Genomic DNA, 17,441 nt, shown 5'->3' on the forward strand with positions numbered 1-17,441 from the left:
GTTATGTAGGATGCCACAATGCACTTTTTATTTCAGTTTCGCTTGGTTGATACAATTTAATCATTAAAATGCAATCTACATTCAAATTAACATTTAGTTAACATTTAAAATTGATGATCTTGATGCAATTAAAAAGGAAATAAAATGTTCTGATTTGACATACCTAAATCTGTGTTTAAAAATGAGTAAAATGGAAGCTTTCGCAGTTGACCCATCTGCTTTTTCAGCTAGAACTAGAATGAATGGCTTGAGCAAGTTCCCCCTGCTTTATTGCTTTCTGAAGAGATAATATACTTCTCAGAGTAAATTGTGGACTATATATTATAGAAATATTGCAGCAATGTATTGTAGGTTGAATGAAGGTTTGTATTGCAACACAGCCTAGTTGTGTGATTTCTTTCATTTCTCTTATTTTAAGTTTGTTGATATTTTTGGCTGTATCCCAATTAATTATTGAGTGCTGAAAGGAATATGCAACCAAAGCTTTTGGCTGAAAGTTTGTAAATATTGTTTTTATGCTTTTTGAGATGCTGAACTGAATTCAGTTTCTGTATTTGTAGCTCCATGGCGCATTGAGCTAGTATATTTGCTTGAAGAATCTGTTGTGGTTATTTCGAGTTTGTCTGTTTTTAATATTGAGATTGGGGTTATAGCAAGTGTATGTTTTTTTTTTTTTTTTTTTTTTTTTTATTTGACTGATGCCTGGACTAACTGAATAGTAATGAAATGTTCACGTGAATTTGCTTTTACATCAGTAGCAATTTTATTTTTTCCAAAAACAGGACTGCAGCGTCTTGTCTGTTGATTTTCATGACAAGTTTTTCTGAAAAATTCGGAAGGTATCTTTTGTTTGTTGCACTCTGTAGAATGTGCTTATATTCATTTTTATTTGAGGTAAAAATGAATTATTTGGCTCATCTTAAGTAAAAATGAAATCAGCTGTTTTTTTAGAATGAAATACAAAAGAATCTTTACAGGATTTTTGCTGGGTTGCTAACTTATTTATGGTAGGCTTTAATATGAAGAATATAGTTAATTCATATGATCATGAGATCGAAAATTGAGTGCTATTAATAACTTCTCTGTTAGTCATAAACTGTATGCTAGGGAAGTTTTGGGGATAAATGAAAACAATCTTGAGCTGAAAAAGTGATTTGAGTTCATTTTCCGAATCTTTCCATAAGCTAAAGATTTGATCAATATGCCTCTTCCGAAAAGCAGGTTGTGGGGCAATATAGTAAAAACATTTTCCACAATCATTCTATCTTAAAGAGGTCTTCTTACTGTTTGTAGGTTTGCCTGTTGGTGCTTGAGCACTGTAAACTTGCAGGCAGCTTTAGAAATGTTGGCAATAAATTTGGATACAATTGCAGTTTTTCTATCAAGAATTTCTCCAAAATCATTTGGGACTCAAACAAAGATTCATGTCTTGAATGCATGCTTGTTATATTGGCCTTTATGAAAGTGAAGAATAATTTGGGAATTTTTACTTGAATTTGTCTGATGGTGAAAATCTAGTATTTAACTATGGTGTGATTGCATAATCTTGTTTATGGGTTTTGAGCTGTGTGAAAAATTTTGGTTCCTATGATTTGGATCAGTCTTAATGTTACCAAGATGGTATTTTATATCAGGATAATCAACTGTTCTCAAGAATGTCTTATATAGTTCATTGGTGTTCCCACTGTCTTCAATAACATATTTTATACTTTACAGGTACTCCTGGAACTTGTTTGTTCAATTATTCTTTGTCCATGACAACTGAGTCACCCGTTTTAATCTGACTTCTATACCATCGGATAATTTTTGGCAATGAATTTTGTTTCCTGGATGTTATATTTATGTATGGAATATGTAGTTTTCGTATTTTCCATTAATGAAAAAAGAAAATGTTCCTAATGAATTTGTATATGAAATTCTGTGGTGTTCTTGATAACTGTTTCTGTATTTGTAATAACTTTGTTATCATTAATTTCTATTTTTGGAAAATATTTGGGACTCTTGGAAAGAATAAAGATAATAGCAAGTTTAAAAGTAGAAAGTCTTCGCTCAAACACTGCTGTTACTGGCTCTTTAAAAATAGTTGGCTTTTGGTTATTAACAGGAAACAACAAGAATTAATTTATGGAAATTTTACAAAAATGTAATATGCATGTGTATTTATATATTGACAATGCTCTCAATTTCATTTATCATCCTGCATTATTCTCCTTGCTGTTTAAAATAATTCAATCATTTTGTAATTTAAAATCAGAGTTTAAATTTGGTAGTTAATGTATGCTTTTTTGGGGGAAAGGTTAATGTGATATCTTGGAACTTTATTATCTACTAAAGAATTAATTAAATGGTTAATTACTTCTTGAAGATAATTAACTTGTATACAAATGGTTTTAATTCTATGTATATGATTGAGAATTGTGTAATTAATAACTGTTTTCGAAATGTTTGATTCCTAGTGAATTAATTGAAAAGTTTTAAAATTGAAGTCTCTTATCATAAAGTTTAATATTTTTTAAATTAAATATATGTAAATCTAAGTAGTTAATTTCTCTTTGAGTTGTGTCCGTTTTATTAAGGATTAAATTATTTGGGTAAATATGATGTTCTTTGGTTTTCCCAGAGTTATTAACTGTAGTGATATCATGAGTATATCTAAAAATATTATTAAAGTAAATTTTATAGCTTTGTTTATTAGATTTTGGACAGTTATCTTCTTTGGAGAAAAGGTAAAGATTGCACACAGAAGTCCCATAGGTATCCAGTTTATTTATTGGAAGATAGAGTCCTTATATTGTATGCAATTATTAAAAAGTGCAAAATTAAAGTGACTTTCCAGTTTTCATCTGAAATAATTGTAAGAATTTCAGAAGAGGTTTAGTTAACGAAATTAGAAGTGTAACAATTTATTTCTTTATTTCCAAATTTTTAAGTGTGGAACAGGAATATTATTAATCTTTGGGACAGAGAAATGGAATTTCTTCTGTAAACATCGGACATAAAACTTTCTCTTGATAATACGCTGAGTTGTCAAAATTTTTGTCCTCTCTTCTTAATTTCCCAATGCATAAGAACATGCGGCAGTCATAAACCTTTACTGAAACTTTGCCAAAACCAGTTTTGTGCACTGTTTTCTCTTTGTTTTCAATAATAAATAGTCCTTTTTGTTGTTATTACAGTTATTTAGGTAAATACTTAACTTCATCAAAGGTCACAATATATTTCCATTTATCTCCTGCTAAATAGTTTTCATATTCACTGTTGCTGTAGATGTATTTCAAGATTTTGCATCGATGGATTTTGTCTTGTTACCCACAGTTTAACTTGGAAACAGGATGTAACTTTTTTTTGGGGGGGGGGGTATTCATTTGGAGTCTTCTTTCCATGTAAAAATAATGTTTGATGTTTTTTCCCTTTCCAGTTCCTTATTTCGAACTTGCATGCAACATTTTGAAATAAAATGAATTTTAAGTAGTTTAAGAGTTTTAAAGTAGGAGAGAGTATTTCTGTTTCAAATAATAAGCTGTTGATAGAACTTTTTATTCCAGAGCATTTTTTGCTTAATTTATTTATTGAAATCCTTCTAAAAATGTGCAAACACTGTCTGTATTTTATTTTCTGTATGGTTTTCTTAGTAATATTATAATTTTTTCAGTGAATGAATCTTTTATAATTCAATGTAAGATTTATTTGTCTCATCTGTAAAAATTAAACTGATTTTATAGAATAGAATTCATTAGACTATCACATACTGTTTAAATTGTTTTCACTTTAATTTTCCTTTCTATTTTACCACTTCTTGAACAAAATTTAAAGTTTGCTCTTTAAGAGAAGAAATTATAATTTGGCCAATTTTTCCTAAAATGGTGTGTTATCAGGAAGGAGAAATGAAAAACCACTCTACAGCAGTAGCTGGAGAGGTTTAAGGAAGTGATTAAATTGATATCAAGGATGTTGTTCTAAAAGTTGGTGGACAGTAACAAATATACATATACACTGAAGAGAAAAAACATTATTTCTAACTACTCATAATGCATTGTGTGACCTTTGGCCTGAAAAGCAGCTGCAACTCGCCTTGACATGGATACTTAAAGTTCTTCGTAGATGACTGGAGACAGGTTATGTCTAAGCAGCGGTCACACAAAGTCGAGATATTTGAACATGGTGGTGTTTGAACTTTCAGCTGCTGCTTCATGACATCCCAAATGTGATCTGGGGAGTTAGATGACCAGAATATTAATTAGAATTCATCCTTATGCTCCTTAAACTGCTCAAACTCAATTTGAGCCTTGTAACATAGGGCATTGTCCATTTCCAGTTGGGAAGACAAATGCCATGCAAGGGTGTAACTGATCCGCAGTTATGTTCAGATAGTCTGCAGCTTTTGTGGTTCATTTTCAGCACCCATGAGAATGTCCCCCAAACCAGCTTGTACAGGGAGAGCAATTGTTTCCCTGAAAGACCTGCTGTACAGGGTGAGCAATCGTTCGCCTGGACGATAGTGTACCCTGACATGACCATCGACATGATTCATCTGACCAAGCAACTGTCTTCCACTTATCCATGGTCCAGTCTTGATGTTCCCAGGCCCAGTGTAGGTGTAGTTGACAATGAAGCTTGGTCAACAGAGGCACACGAATGGGAAATCTGCTGCGCAGTCCCAAATCCAATAGTTCCCGCTGAATTGTATGTTCCAATATACTTGCACTTAGATCTGCATTGTATTGAGCTGTCAGCTGAGCCACTGTCTGGCACTGATTTTGTTGTACCAAGTGGGACAGTCCTGCGACACTGTTTTTCTTTGATGACATGTGGATGTCAAACAGCTTTTCCTCTACTGCTGGTTTCACTATCACTTATTCACACAGTATAAACACTAACTAAGGCAGATTGTGAATAACCTACTAGTTGTGCAGTTTCTGAAATACTCATTCTGAGTCATTGGGTCATTATTATCTGCCTTCTATCAAATTCACTTAGGTCATCAGCCTTTCTCATCACTCGCACAAATGAGTGCAAGAATGATTCCATACCTTTTCCAGCAGTAGTTAAATACCTTTCCTACTTAATCATGTGCCCTCCACCTATTTCTAGAACATACATTTTTAGTACTGTTGTGATAGTACATAGAGCACAGCGAAATTGCTTTCAAGCTGCACAGAAGTTGAAGCAAAGTACATGTTTATCCAGTATGGCAGTCTGTTGAGAGAAACGTTTTGGTTTATGTTAGAATGTTTATGTTTATGTCAGTTCTCAGAGTTTAGGTTCCAAATTCACTATATCATCAGCATTACGTAAGCTCTGTGGCATAGATTAATCTAGAAATGGCACAGTACAGAAATGTTGATGTTATTTTTAGAATAAAGAGGAAATAAACAAATTAAAAAAGAGGAATTAAAAGGGTATTAATAAATTAAATTATAAAGCTGATTTCTATATTTTTTTATCTTACACACACACATATTATATATATATATATTGTGCAGCAGTATTCAAGTCATCCCTCTAACTACCTTTACATCTGAAATAATATAATCCATTTATCATCTTGACTTATCTCATGGTTTTCTTAGAAGCTGGCCAATGACTACTGAATGCAGATATTTATATTGAAAAACATTGATTCTACATATAATTTGAATGGAGCCTTGCAACTGTGTAGAAGAAGAATTCTACCTTTAGACCTGCATTATCATGTAATATATCTATAAAGATATGTATGTCCGTAAAGTTTAAAGTCATTATGCATATTAGAAGTATTAAATTTTGTTTACAGATTTAATAATTTGAAAACAAATAAAAGTTATAAATGCTTCTAAAATTACTGCATATTTTATATACACAGTAAGTTTATAACACTCATGGTTTTGTAACCATTCTGCTATTAAGAAATTGTATTTCAAGCTCCATCATTAATATGTTATTCTGAATGAGCATTGACACCTCTAGTTAAGAATGGAATCTGTGCATAGAATAATTAACATCTTATCAAGAATATGATTTTATTCACTAATCATCTATCAGAAAGTATGTTAATGGTATAAATGTAATATCAGTATCAAACTTTCATTGGTATGTATTGTTTTAGGAATAATAAAGAAATAATATCAAGTGTTGTTTATTTATATATTTTTTCCTCCATTCAATATTATATGATGCATGCAAAGTACATGCTGAAAAAGGGATCTGAAAATAAGACACTTTACTACGTTTGATTTTAACTGAAAAAATGAACTAAAAGCCTGTTTAAACCATTTTTCCAAATTTTACACAGTTCATTGCTAGAGATTTTGGAAGATAAAGATGCTGCTAAGAGCAAACTGGATATATTTGAAAACAGATAAAGCTTATCTGACAGATTTAATCATAAAAAATAATAAATTCAATGAAATGAAACTTCATATTCAAGGTCATGGCCTAAATCTAATAAACCCCAAAAACATAATTTCCATGTTTGTGTCCAAACTTGTTTATTATACTTCTAAAACAAACTCAAGAGAAGGGGAATTTAGCCATTTTTCAAATGTTCTAACTACAGAAAGAAAAGACAAAAATGTACTTGAATATTGCAAAAAACTGAATGTTTTGAAATTGATCACCTGAGAGATTTCCAATAGCATTCCCTTTGTCTTTTAGTGGAATGCTAGTTCAGTGCTGTAAACGACACTCAATAGCTTAAGAAAAAAGGATCAGCTGCAGATCGGATATTTGAAAATGGTGTTATCAGTAATAGAGTTAAATATTGTCAGACTATATGCTCATCTGTCTGATTTAATTTACTTTGTTCTAATTTAATTTGCATTCCATCCTTTATGTAATTTAGTTAAATATGAGAATTAAGTATTGTTCATTTCAGTAATATACAAAATTTCTAAATCTCGAGTATGATACTCCTGATTATTTATTTATTTATTTATTTATTTATTTATTGTATGAAACAATATTAAAAGGATGCTGTGTGATATTTTTTTCCCTAAAATGTGTAAATATTTTTTAGAATGATCGAATTCGTGTAATGGGGCGATCATCTTCTCCCTTAATGTCAAGTTCTCCTCAGTCTGTCACTTTGCAGCGTCCAGTATTTTCTCGATTTAGTCCAGATTCTAGCTTACGACATTTATCAGAGTCTTCTGGTTCACAGATGTCCTTAAGGAATTCTCCTCCAATTATATCCCCACCTGTAAGACAAAGTTAGTATTCCTGGGATAGTGATAACTCTTTTTACTTGTTTTTGGTAATAGCTCTTATTGTAGTTTGTGTGTATAATCACTAGTGAATTTGAAAATATATAATTGGTACACTTCTATTGATAAGTGAATTTCATGTATTTTCAGTAGTACTGGTATTTATAAATAAATTGGAAATTATTATATCCCTCAGGTAGGCTTGAAGCATTATCTGTAAGTACAACATTCCATGGTGAAAATGATGCTTTTGAAAAAATGAAGTATAGTCCATCTCTTTCATCATTTAGTAGTGCAATGTCTTTGGCCACCCTTTTAGAGAAAACTTCAGAAGATAGTCGTCGCATTAAGAAAGAGAATGAAACACTTGTTGAAAGGTTAGCTATTCAAATTTTAATTTTCATTATTAGATCTATTCTTTCTGTCTCTTAATTTTACGTAAATCATTTCTTTAAATTTAACTGTTTATCAGAATTTTATTTTTGCTGTCTAAAATGTCACATCAATGGCACAGCCAGTTTTAAAAACATGTTACTATTGCTTATTTTTGATCTACTGAATTTTAACAACACTTGAAATTATGTTCATTTTAAAGGATCAACTTTTATTATGCATGTTTTTTCATTTAATAAAACTTGAGGGAAAATATGTACACTGGGATTCATTGAATTTTCCCACTGGCACTTAGTATACTTATTTGGTTTTTGAGATATAAAAAAGTGTTCCAAATATTAATGCAGTTTTTCTGCAGCCAGTTCATTCTTTTTATATCCAAACAGTACAGTACATTGAAACTCCACACTACATCTCACATCATTTAGGCCACCTGTAGTAATGTAGGAAAAGAATTTTGTATGATTTTCAATCACACTTATAGAGAGTTCTTTGTGCAATTTTTAGTATTCCTTGAGGATAAATGATTAATTAAGCTATCATTTTTTTAAATCTCTCCCCCGACAAAAAAAAAAAAAGAAAAAGAAAAAAGAAAAAGAAAAAGAAATTGAGCATTTTTCTCTACATCAGAACTTATGAAGTTGATATTGATCATTGATAATCACAGTTTGCATTTTTTGCCTCTTGACATCACTTTCCTGCTGCAGTTGATGAATTTTCTGGGGTTTTACAGTAAAGCATTCTTGATGAAGCCGAGATCTCTTATGCTAAATGTGCGAGGAAAAAAAAAAAAAAGAAGCTGTGGATGGTTTTAAAATCAAATAATTTTTGCTAAAGCTGGGGTGAGCATGTTGATTTAATTGAGTGGCAAGTACAGTAATCAGAAATAGAATAAAAAATTACTTGTACTTTAAGGAACCCTTTGATAAATAGAAAAGTTTTTCTGTGTGTAGACTTCAATATGGTGATTTTATTTAAACTTCAAGGTTTTGTCTTTGCAACATTATTGTAAAAATATATAATTCTGATGAAATTTTGTATATATTTCTGTGTATTAGAACTCTTAGCATGACTCACAGATGTCAAAAATTTTAATTTATTTTTTGATAATATTTTTGTTAAATACAACCTTTTGTTCTTCCTTTTTGATGAATTTCTGCCTAATATGAGACTTTCTGTTATTTTATTCTATTCTGTTTATTTATTTTTTAGCTTCCAAAATATGATGGAGTTTTTAAAAAGTTGCCAAGAAACTGATGCAACAATTGTTGCCAGTTCAGAGAAAATTCTAGACTCTGATGTTAAAAAATCTTCCTCTTGATGCCATTTCTCAACAGAAACACTTATTAAATAAAAGTGCAATGTATAGAGATTCAGTATATTTGTAGTCAAACTTAGATCTCTTGATCTAAGTGCAGCAGTGTTCCTTGATTTAGGAAATATTATTAACAATTCTTTAATGTGTGCCTTAACCTAAATACTAAGATCTATGTCATTAACAATTCTCTTTGCCTAATATAAACAATTTTAATGTATGTAAAGGTAACACAGTGTTTTCTCTTATTAATTGCCTTGAAATTGTTTGAAAATTGTTATAACTGTGAAATTAATAGTTAGTCAACTACAGTGTTTAGTTTACATGTAGTCAACAAATGTACTAAACTTAACACTATTACTAACTGTACACTGCACAAAAAAAAGGGGGGACACTTCTTTATCTCCCATTGTACTGGGCCGATTGACGAAATTCAAATTATATTTTTCACGTCTCGAAACTGCAACTTGGATATGTATTAAATTTAAAAATTGCATTATTCTAACACAGGTATTTTGATATAAAATCAGACTTTTTCTGAAATAGCATATCAATTTTTTTCCATATTTCGATTCTATAACTCAAATTATGCCTAGGTATTAAATTTTGTAATTTTTGATGAGAAATTTATGGAGAAGTTTAAAAATTAATCTTGGCACAAATTTTTCAGTTTGCACCAGGAATTGCCTTGGCGGAATTCTTAATGTATAGTAACCTGCTTACTTTCCTTTTTTTCACAAATCATTTTAACAAAGTTATTAAACCACATTTTCATTATTATCACTTATAATAAATACGCCAAATTTCAAAACATACCAATATGTAAATTCATGTATATCTTGAATAAAAACCTTTTTTGCTGGTATACCTAGAAATACATCTACTTTAAGATGATGAAAAAAATTTTATAGGTAGTAATTCAAATTTGTTTCCAAAAAAATTATAAAAATTATTCAAAAATACAAATTTAAAAAATAAATCATAAAAATGGGCGAATTTTATTCGAAATGTAAGAGGAAGAATCAAATAAGTTTAATTAATTAAAAGAGAGATTATTAAATGTATATCAAATTCAATGAACATTGAGGAGCTAAAATTTTGTAAGCTAATTTTTTAAAAACTACTCATGCGATTTTTACAAAACTTGGCAGTTTGGCATAATTTGAGTTGTAGAATCGAAGTATGGGAAAAAATTTGCATGTCATTTTAGATTGTCATTTATTTGTGTCAGGGTTTGTAGCGGTCCTTATAAGTGCTTATAAGTCCTTATATTTGAAAATAAATATAAAGACCCTTATAGGTGCTTACTTTTTCTTTAAAGCCCTTATTTTTTTGTTTTTAGTGCTTATTTTTAAATGAACGCGCAATTTTTCCCCGTACTAAAGCCGAAACTAAATAAACAACTTTTCTTCATAATATGGAACGTCAGAGGGTGAATCATACTACCGGAAATAGCTTTTCCCCTTTCTCTGCATTAACATAACCTTTGGTGTGCGCGGAGAGTAACAGACAGGTGCCCGTCGTTCTGTTGGTCAAAGAATTGCGAAAGCAGTAAAAAATTCCGGTACATTCATCATTCTTTTCCTCCCACCCAAATACTACACACGTTTGAATTTCTATCAAGATCTTAATAATCTGCATTCTCGTTCCGCTTGGTCAGTTCATATTCGTGTTTATTATGATCATTATGCTTATATTATGAGCATATGTATGAATGTTTATAATAACATAGTTGCAGTAACTGCTGAAGTATAGTAAACTTCCAAAAATGGTTGTGTTTTAACACAGATTAGCTTTCTAATTAATAATATTCGGAATGGCTTAAGTAAAGGGAAAGTAATCGAATAGTCAAAATAATTTAATTTTTTGGCCAATACATTATACAGTACGAAGGTTGGGTGGTTATCCCCTTTCTCTGCAAAATCTCGAATATTGAAACTGTTACAGTTCGCTGCAAAACAAGCAACGTACTTTTTTTTTATTTTTTTTTTTTTTTTGTCACTTTCCAATCTGGATTGAATAGGACTAAAAGTTCTGCAGTCTACCGATCCAAGCGAAGAATGATTCTATTCCCGAAATTTAACGCAGTCTGTTGAAAATTAGAATGAAAAACATACCAGATTGATAAGTCTCTTTCACTTCCTTTATGTAGTTCTTTATTCTAACAATACCGGCAGCTGTTGAATCCGATTGTGTAATATCATGTAGGGAAGAATTACGGCGCACGTATTGCGCAATAACGTTTGCGATATTCTGCAGAGATAATTAATTTTGATGTTCGGTCCGAGATTTGTTTATTAACACTTAAAAGAGTTTTACTGTGCTTGCTAAGCAGAATATTTTTCTGTTCCGTTGGTTTCTTTTTATATGATGCACATATCGAAATGTCAAAAGCATTTATTTAGCGAGAAAATCTTAAAAACAGCTACAGTCTATCCCCCCTCCACTCCTCTTTTTCAAGTTACGCTCGACTGTCCGAATATTCGCCAGTTTTTAAGTATGCGGGTAGTTGAGCTTTTATTGTTAAAGGATGACTGCATGAAGCAAATTTCTGTATTCTGATTTCAGAAATGTTCCTCTTTTTTACTTAAATTACTTTGCTTGCAATATCTGTTAAGGGAAAACTGATACAGTCAAAAGTCTTTAATCCGGACTCGACGGGACTTCAGTGATTCCGGATTATCGTTTTTTCCGGATTATAGATCATCAGTTTAAATCTGGTAAGATGGCATGCAGAAATTATAAAATTAAAAATGTAAAACCGTAATTTGTAAAATAATGAGCAATTATGATCTAAAAGGTATCAAAATTTACAAAAAAAAAAAGCTTAATATTTATTTGTTTACTTTATTAAACATTTCTTTCAATGCGCGCATGCGTAAAGCATACATTATGCATAGCCGAAATTAGAAAATTGCAACCAGAAAACTATTTGATTTGTATTCGTGATAATGACGAGGAATTTGATTTAAATCATATCGAAATAAGACAAAGTACATCGAGATGAAATACTACATTTAATAAGGAATTATAAGCCGAATAAAATAAAAACATCTGCCCTGAAGATAACGATAGTGTTGACAGATGAACTTCCAGTTCATTGCGCGGCGCCACGCCCCCCCCCCCCCCCCGCCCCACGCGGAGCAGCATGAAATTGATAAACAGATTTTGGAATGGTTAGGTAAACAAAGGATATGCCCTTTATCCATTTTTTGGAGGAGCAATTCCACTTTTTGTTTGATGAACATCGAAACATACTTTCGTTTTCGTAGATCCTTTGGGAGCTCCAGCATCAGAAATTCTATTTGACATAATCAAAAGTTCAAGATTACTTTTATAAAATTGCTCTTACAATCTGCAAAAAATAATAAGCCAGATCCAATTCGAAGATTAAGGAACAACGAAATCATCAACATTAACTGAAATAGACAATTAGATAATTTTAGCTTATACCGTCCGTTATACATTAAACGCGCAGCGAAAACGTATTCTGCACTTGTGCACAAGCAAATGCGCAGTCGTAAAGGTCTTACTCGCATGCGTCAACGCGCCGCATGCGCAGAAAGTTTTTAGCTTTGAGGTCCGGATTATGGATGTCCGAATTAACGACTTTTGACTGTATACGATGAAAATTTAGAAAATGTTCAGAATTTAGATTTAAATTAGTTAAATATCAATACGAGTAGAAAAATAAATTGTATTTATTATTAAGTTCCAAGCGAATAGAATAAATATGTCTTATTATTATTATTTATTTCCTCTATTTTGAACTGAAATTTCATCATTAAATCTTGTAATATGGTTTAGTTCTGCATAGTTTTTTTTTCCTCTTATTGTAAACTACTTCTGTAAATTTAACTGTTATTTAAAATTTTAAAAAAAGTAATTATTTTCCATGGTTGAGGTAATGCTTATTCTCTCTTAATAAAGACTACATTTCTCATATTTTAAATTACGAGTCTAATTTTTGAAGTTATGCAGTTGTGTATAATGTAATGAGACAGGTGCTTATTTTTTTTTTTCTTAAAATGTGCTTGAAAAGTGCTTATAGGTACTTATTTTTTTAACTAAAATGTGGCTATGAACCCTGTGTGTCAAAATGTCTATATTAAAAACCCTATATATGAATCTAATATATATCCTAAGTTGCGCTTTTGAGGCTTTTGAGTTTTTTTTTTTTTTTTTTTTTTTTTTTTTTTTTAGCAGTGTACATGTCCTGGTAAATATTGTAGAAGATTAAAGTCTTTAGTTTTAAAATGGTTTGCAAAAAATTATTAAAATTTTATTAAAAACTAAACATAGTATGAGTGAAAACACATTATAGGGAAGTTTCAGTTTTTTAGCTGTAAAATGTTAATTGTTTTTAAAAATGAGCTAGAAACTGAAGTTTTCAGAAATTTGAAGCCATTTTTTAAAAAAATTTATGATTAACTGTAATTTAATTTCAAGGTTTATTCAAATATGCATTTTAAAAGTGTAATATAAAAATCATATTCTTCATTAATTATTGTGTTTTGTCTTTTCAAATAAAAAACAGCAAATTACATATGCATGATTATCTGTGAAAGAATAGCGGTTATTCTATTTTATTCTCTTTGATCTGTCAAAAAATTTTGAATGCATGGTTAAAAGAATTCAATAAAATACTTTTGGCACAAATAGAAGCCCTTTTTAATGAAGTGTGAGTGTGATGCCTGAGAGATCATTTAGTAGAAGTTGAAGATTGATTTTAAGAGTTTTGTTAGTATATTTTACTGAAGTATAAGTAATATTGCAGAAGGTGTTGTAATATAATTTATGATAGAAATACTCATAGTCTAAATTTTTTAAATTTTACATGTTTTATTAGTCAGCTAGTAAACTAGTTGCAGTGCATTACAAAATAGCATCTGAAAGCAGAACTATATAAAATTATTTAAAAACCTGAATAAATTAATTATTTTTGAGGAAATATGAATCTCTTTTTGAAAAACCATAGTTTTCAAAATGTTAATCATATCTATATCCCAAAGCAGTTTTTTATAATTTGATAGTCTTTTCCTACAACAGTCTCAGATCTAGTTAAAGCATTTGTCTGCGAACATATAAATATTCCTTTGCTGTTCTTATTTATGAAATATCATTTTATTTTCTTTCAATAAGACTAATTTTAATAAATTAAACTTCTCTTAAAAGTTATCTAAATCCGATAATTTTCTGCAATCAAACAAATCTATGTTTTTTATCCTAATTTATCAGTTTTTGTATTTTATTTATGAAGTTCTGTAGGTTTGTTCAAAGGTGACTAAATTATTTTTAAAAAAGTAAATATTTCAATCTCTGTTGTACTTTAATTGTTTGTATATTTATTGAAAGAATATAATCAGTTGTAAATATTGTATAAATTACTATATTTTTATAAATAATTGTATCAGTATTTTAAAAATACTGTAAATACTTGGTTTTGAAATCATTTTTGTTTTGAGAGATTGAGGCTATTAGAAGTCTTCTTGTAAATTTACGCTGATATACCTGATTATCCTTTTAAAAATTATTTCTAAATAAAATTTGTTATTTTGATCTGTGATTTTATGTTTTAATTTTTCTGCCATTTCAGTAAAATGTAGATATTAATTTCTTTGTATGTATAGTCATACTTTCTATCAATTCTGAGCATATCTTGGTAATGTTTTGCAATTGCAGATTTCTTTTTCAGTGCAACGTATAATGTAAATATTGATGTTTTATTTTTGATTCCATGCTTTCCACTGAATAAAACTTTTGCATGATGTTCACCAAGCCTTTTAAGGAAAATATGCTTACTAGCAGGAAACTGTGGTTGGGGAAAAGGGACAGTGTGTAATATCAGTTGCAGATCATTTGACTTTATTAAGGCCTTTTGTATTTAGTTCTGTTTACTCTGAAAATGTTAATACAGTTTAGTAGACATTTACTGTGTGTTAAATTTTGTATTGTTTCTGTGCTGTTTTACATACTCCCAATAGACCCCTCTACTATCATTTTAATAATGTATTTGTTTAGTGGTTCTAAAAATGGGTTGTATCTCCTTAAGAGAATGTATCTATTGTAGAATGCTATACTGAATTAATGTTTAAAATAAGTTAGTCAGTTAAAGCCTATTGACTTAGAGAACGTTATCACCCTGTTGGATACTTTGACATTAGAGGGATTATAATTCCGAAGATTTTTATGGTTGTAAAGTCATTCACTTTCACATAAAATTAAAAGCATAAAAAGAAAATGGAAATAAGTACATAAAAGAAGTTAAGGAAAGTAAAAAGGAGTCAACATAACTGAGAAATTTTAAAAAAAGATACAGGAAGTTTTTAGGCATTTTCTATTAAACAATGTTTATGATTTTTAATCTGGTTTTGGGGAAATAGTTTTATGTGCATATATAACATAAAAGTAAAAAGCAGATAGAGAAAAAGTGAAAATTACTTGGTCACATGATAATAAATCAGAAGCTAACAAGTATGGTGCTGTATGAATCCAGTGTTATATTGCTTAAGAGTCCGAAATATTTGTAAAATGTAGACAAGATCTGAAAAGAAGATAATAAGTGTTTTAACAAGTTAAAGATTTAATGTGTAATTTTTTATATGCAGTAATGATCTTTTTTTTTTTTTTTTTTTTTTTTTTTTTTTTTTTTTTTTTTTTTTTACAAAAGTTAAAGTAAATTAGTAATAGTATGGGAATTAAAAGCCAAGCCAAAAATGGTTCTGCAAGTTTACTGGAGAAATAAACATTGTATAGAACATAAATAATATAAAAATAAGAAAGTATATAAGTACCATATTATAACTGTCTGTGAAAGCATGATAACATTGTTACTACAAAAAGTTGTATTTTAGAAAAATACTCATCCTAAATCTAAAGAGCCATTCTGTGGAATTAAATCTGTGTAAAATGATGCAACAAGTATATGCCGTTGTCATGCACCTAAAACTTGTATACGTATTAACATAGTTTCTCCCTTTCCATCGTCTAAAAAACCTTTTTTTTTTTTTAACTGCAATACAAATATTTAAAATTAAGCCAAAAAACATTTACAGCATTAAACAACCTTAAAATTAGGCAAATAAGGCAATTAGGTACCTTAGATTAACAAAGATGTCAGGCAACCTGTATCATTCTAATGTTTCATTTGCGGGGGGGGGGGAGGCTATTTTTATGTTTGTTTTAATGATGGCATGTTCTTTCCCCCTATTTAAAATTAACACCTGTTCGATTGAATACAACAAAGCACATGAGTACATATTCGTGTTATATATGGGAAAAAATATGAAAGTATGCAGCTAATCTTTTAATTGGGTCTAATTGCTAGGTTTCAGCAATTTTATTCACTTATTGTGTATAGAATAAAGCTGAATAATCAGTTTCAAAATGATAAAATACAATTGTGAATCTTTTATTTAATACAAATCATTTTAACAATCAAGTACAGCCACTAGCACTTGACCCAGGATCGAAGTAATAAAAGAATTATAATTCTTTGGTCTCTAACATGCTAGACAGATAAACACATACATATATATGTATATATAACAATAATTCATTTTTAAGGTTTCCTTAAGTTCCATACACTCTGCCTGTACACTAAGCTCTGCACACAAAAAAAAGAGGTGACAGTTCTATATCTCCCATTCCACTGGGCCAGTTTATGAAATTCAACTTGCATCTTTCATGCCTCGAAAGTGTGACTTAAAATATATGTATCATTTATATATAGCACTGTTCTAGCACAGGTAATTTATACAAAATCTGACTTTCTCTGACATAGCAATTCTTTGTTTCCATATTTCGATTCTACGACTCAAATTATACCATAGTTCCAAGTATTGTAAAAATTGCACTAGCACTGTTCTAACATAGGTATTTTGACACAAAACCAAACTTTTTCTGAAATGACATAGCGATTCTTTTTTTCTATATTTCGATTCTACAACTCAAATTATACCATAGTGCCAAGTTTTGTAAAAATCACTCAAGCAGATTTTAAAAAATCAGCTCTGAAAATTTTAATTCCTCAGTATTAATGGAATTTGGTATATATTTCTTAATATCTTTTTTTTTTTTTTTTTTTTTTTTTTTTTTTAATGTACTTGATTTCTTCTATTCTCAATTCAGAATTTAGATTCAATCCAAATGCAATTCGCTCAGTTGTTATTCAGATTAGAACTCTGATTGATAATTGGAAAAACCTTTTCTGCTGATGAAATCTCAAGTGGGTAGAGATTCTGAACTGCTGCTTGAAATAATTCCCCACTCTGCGTTTGAACTCTTGCACATCGACTTATACCATTTGTACCAGGAAACAGTTCTGATATTCTACCAAGAGACCAGAAAAATCTTTTTCTGTCAGCACTGCCTACTAAAACTATGTCTGCCTCTTTAAAATCACAAGCTATACATGTCTTCTTCGATATTTTTAAAGCTCTGAGACATTTTTCGCGAAATCTCTTTCTAAGAGCATCGCATACATTCTGGAATCTGCATTTTAACCCTTTAACTGTCAAGTTATTTTGATGATTTGGGTACACTAATTGTCA

At 30.0% G+C, this 17,441-nt stretch overlaps 1 protein-coding gene across 2 annotated transcripts in view; it reads left to right on the forward strand.

Moving 5' to 3' along the window:
• The window catches only part of IKKbeta (inhibitor of nuclear factor kappa B kinase subunit beta), an 81,753-nt gene extending 67,298 nt beyond the window's left edge, over window positions 1-14,455 (forward strand). For both annotated transcript variants that reach the window (XM_085812419.1, XM_085812417.1), the window contains exons 18-20: window positions 6,995-7,187; window positions 7,378-7,558; window positions 8,787-14,455. In XM_085812419.1, the coding sequence (XP_085668545.1) occupies window positions 6,995-7,187; window positions 7,378-7,558; window positions 8,787-8,895 (483 nt within the window). In that variant the 3' untranslated portion in view covers window positions 8,896-14,455. The remainder of the gene's footprint in view (window positions 1-6,994; window positions 7,188-7,377; window positions 7,559-8,786) is intronic.
• Window positions 14,456-17,441: the final 2,986 nt, after the last annotated feature.

The sequence above is a fragment of the Stegodyphus dumicola genome, chromosome 1, assembly GCF_044657685.1.
Source record: "Stegodyphus dumicola isolate Sdum_Otavi_A_Nest chromosome 1, ASM4465768v1".
Taxonomy (NCBI): Eukaryota; Metazoa; Arthropoda; class Arachnida; order Araneae; family Eresidae; genus Stegodyphus; species Stegodyphus dumicola.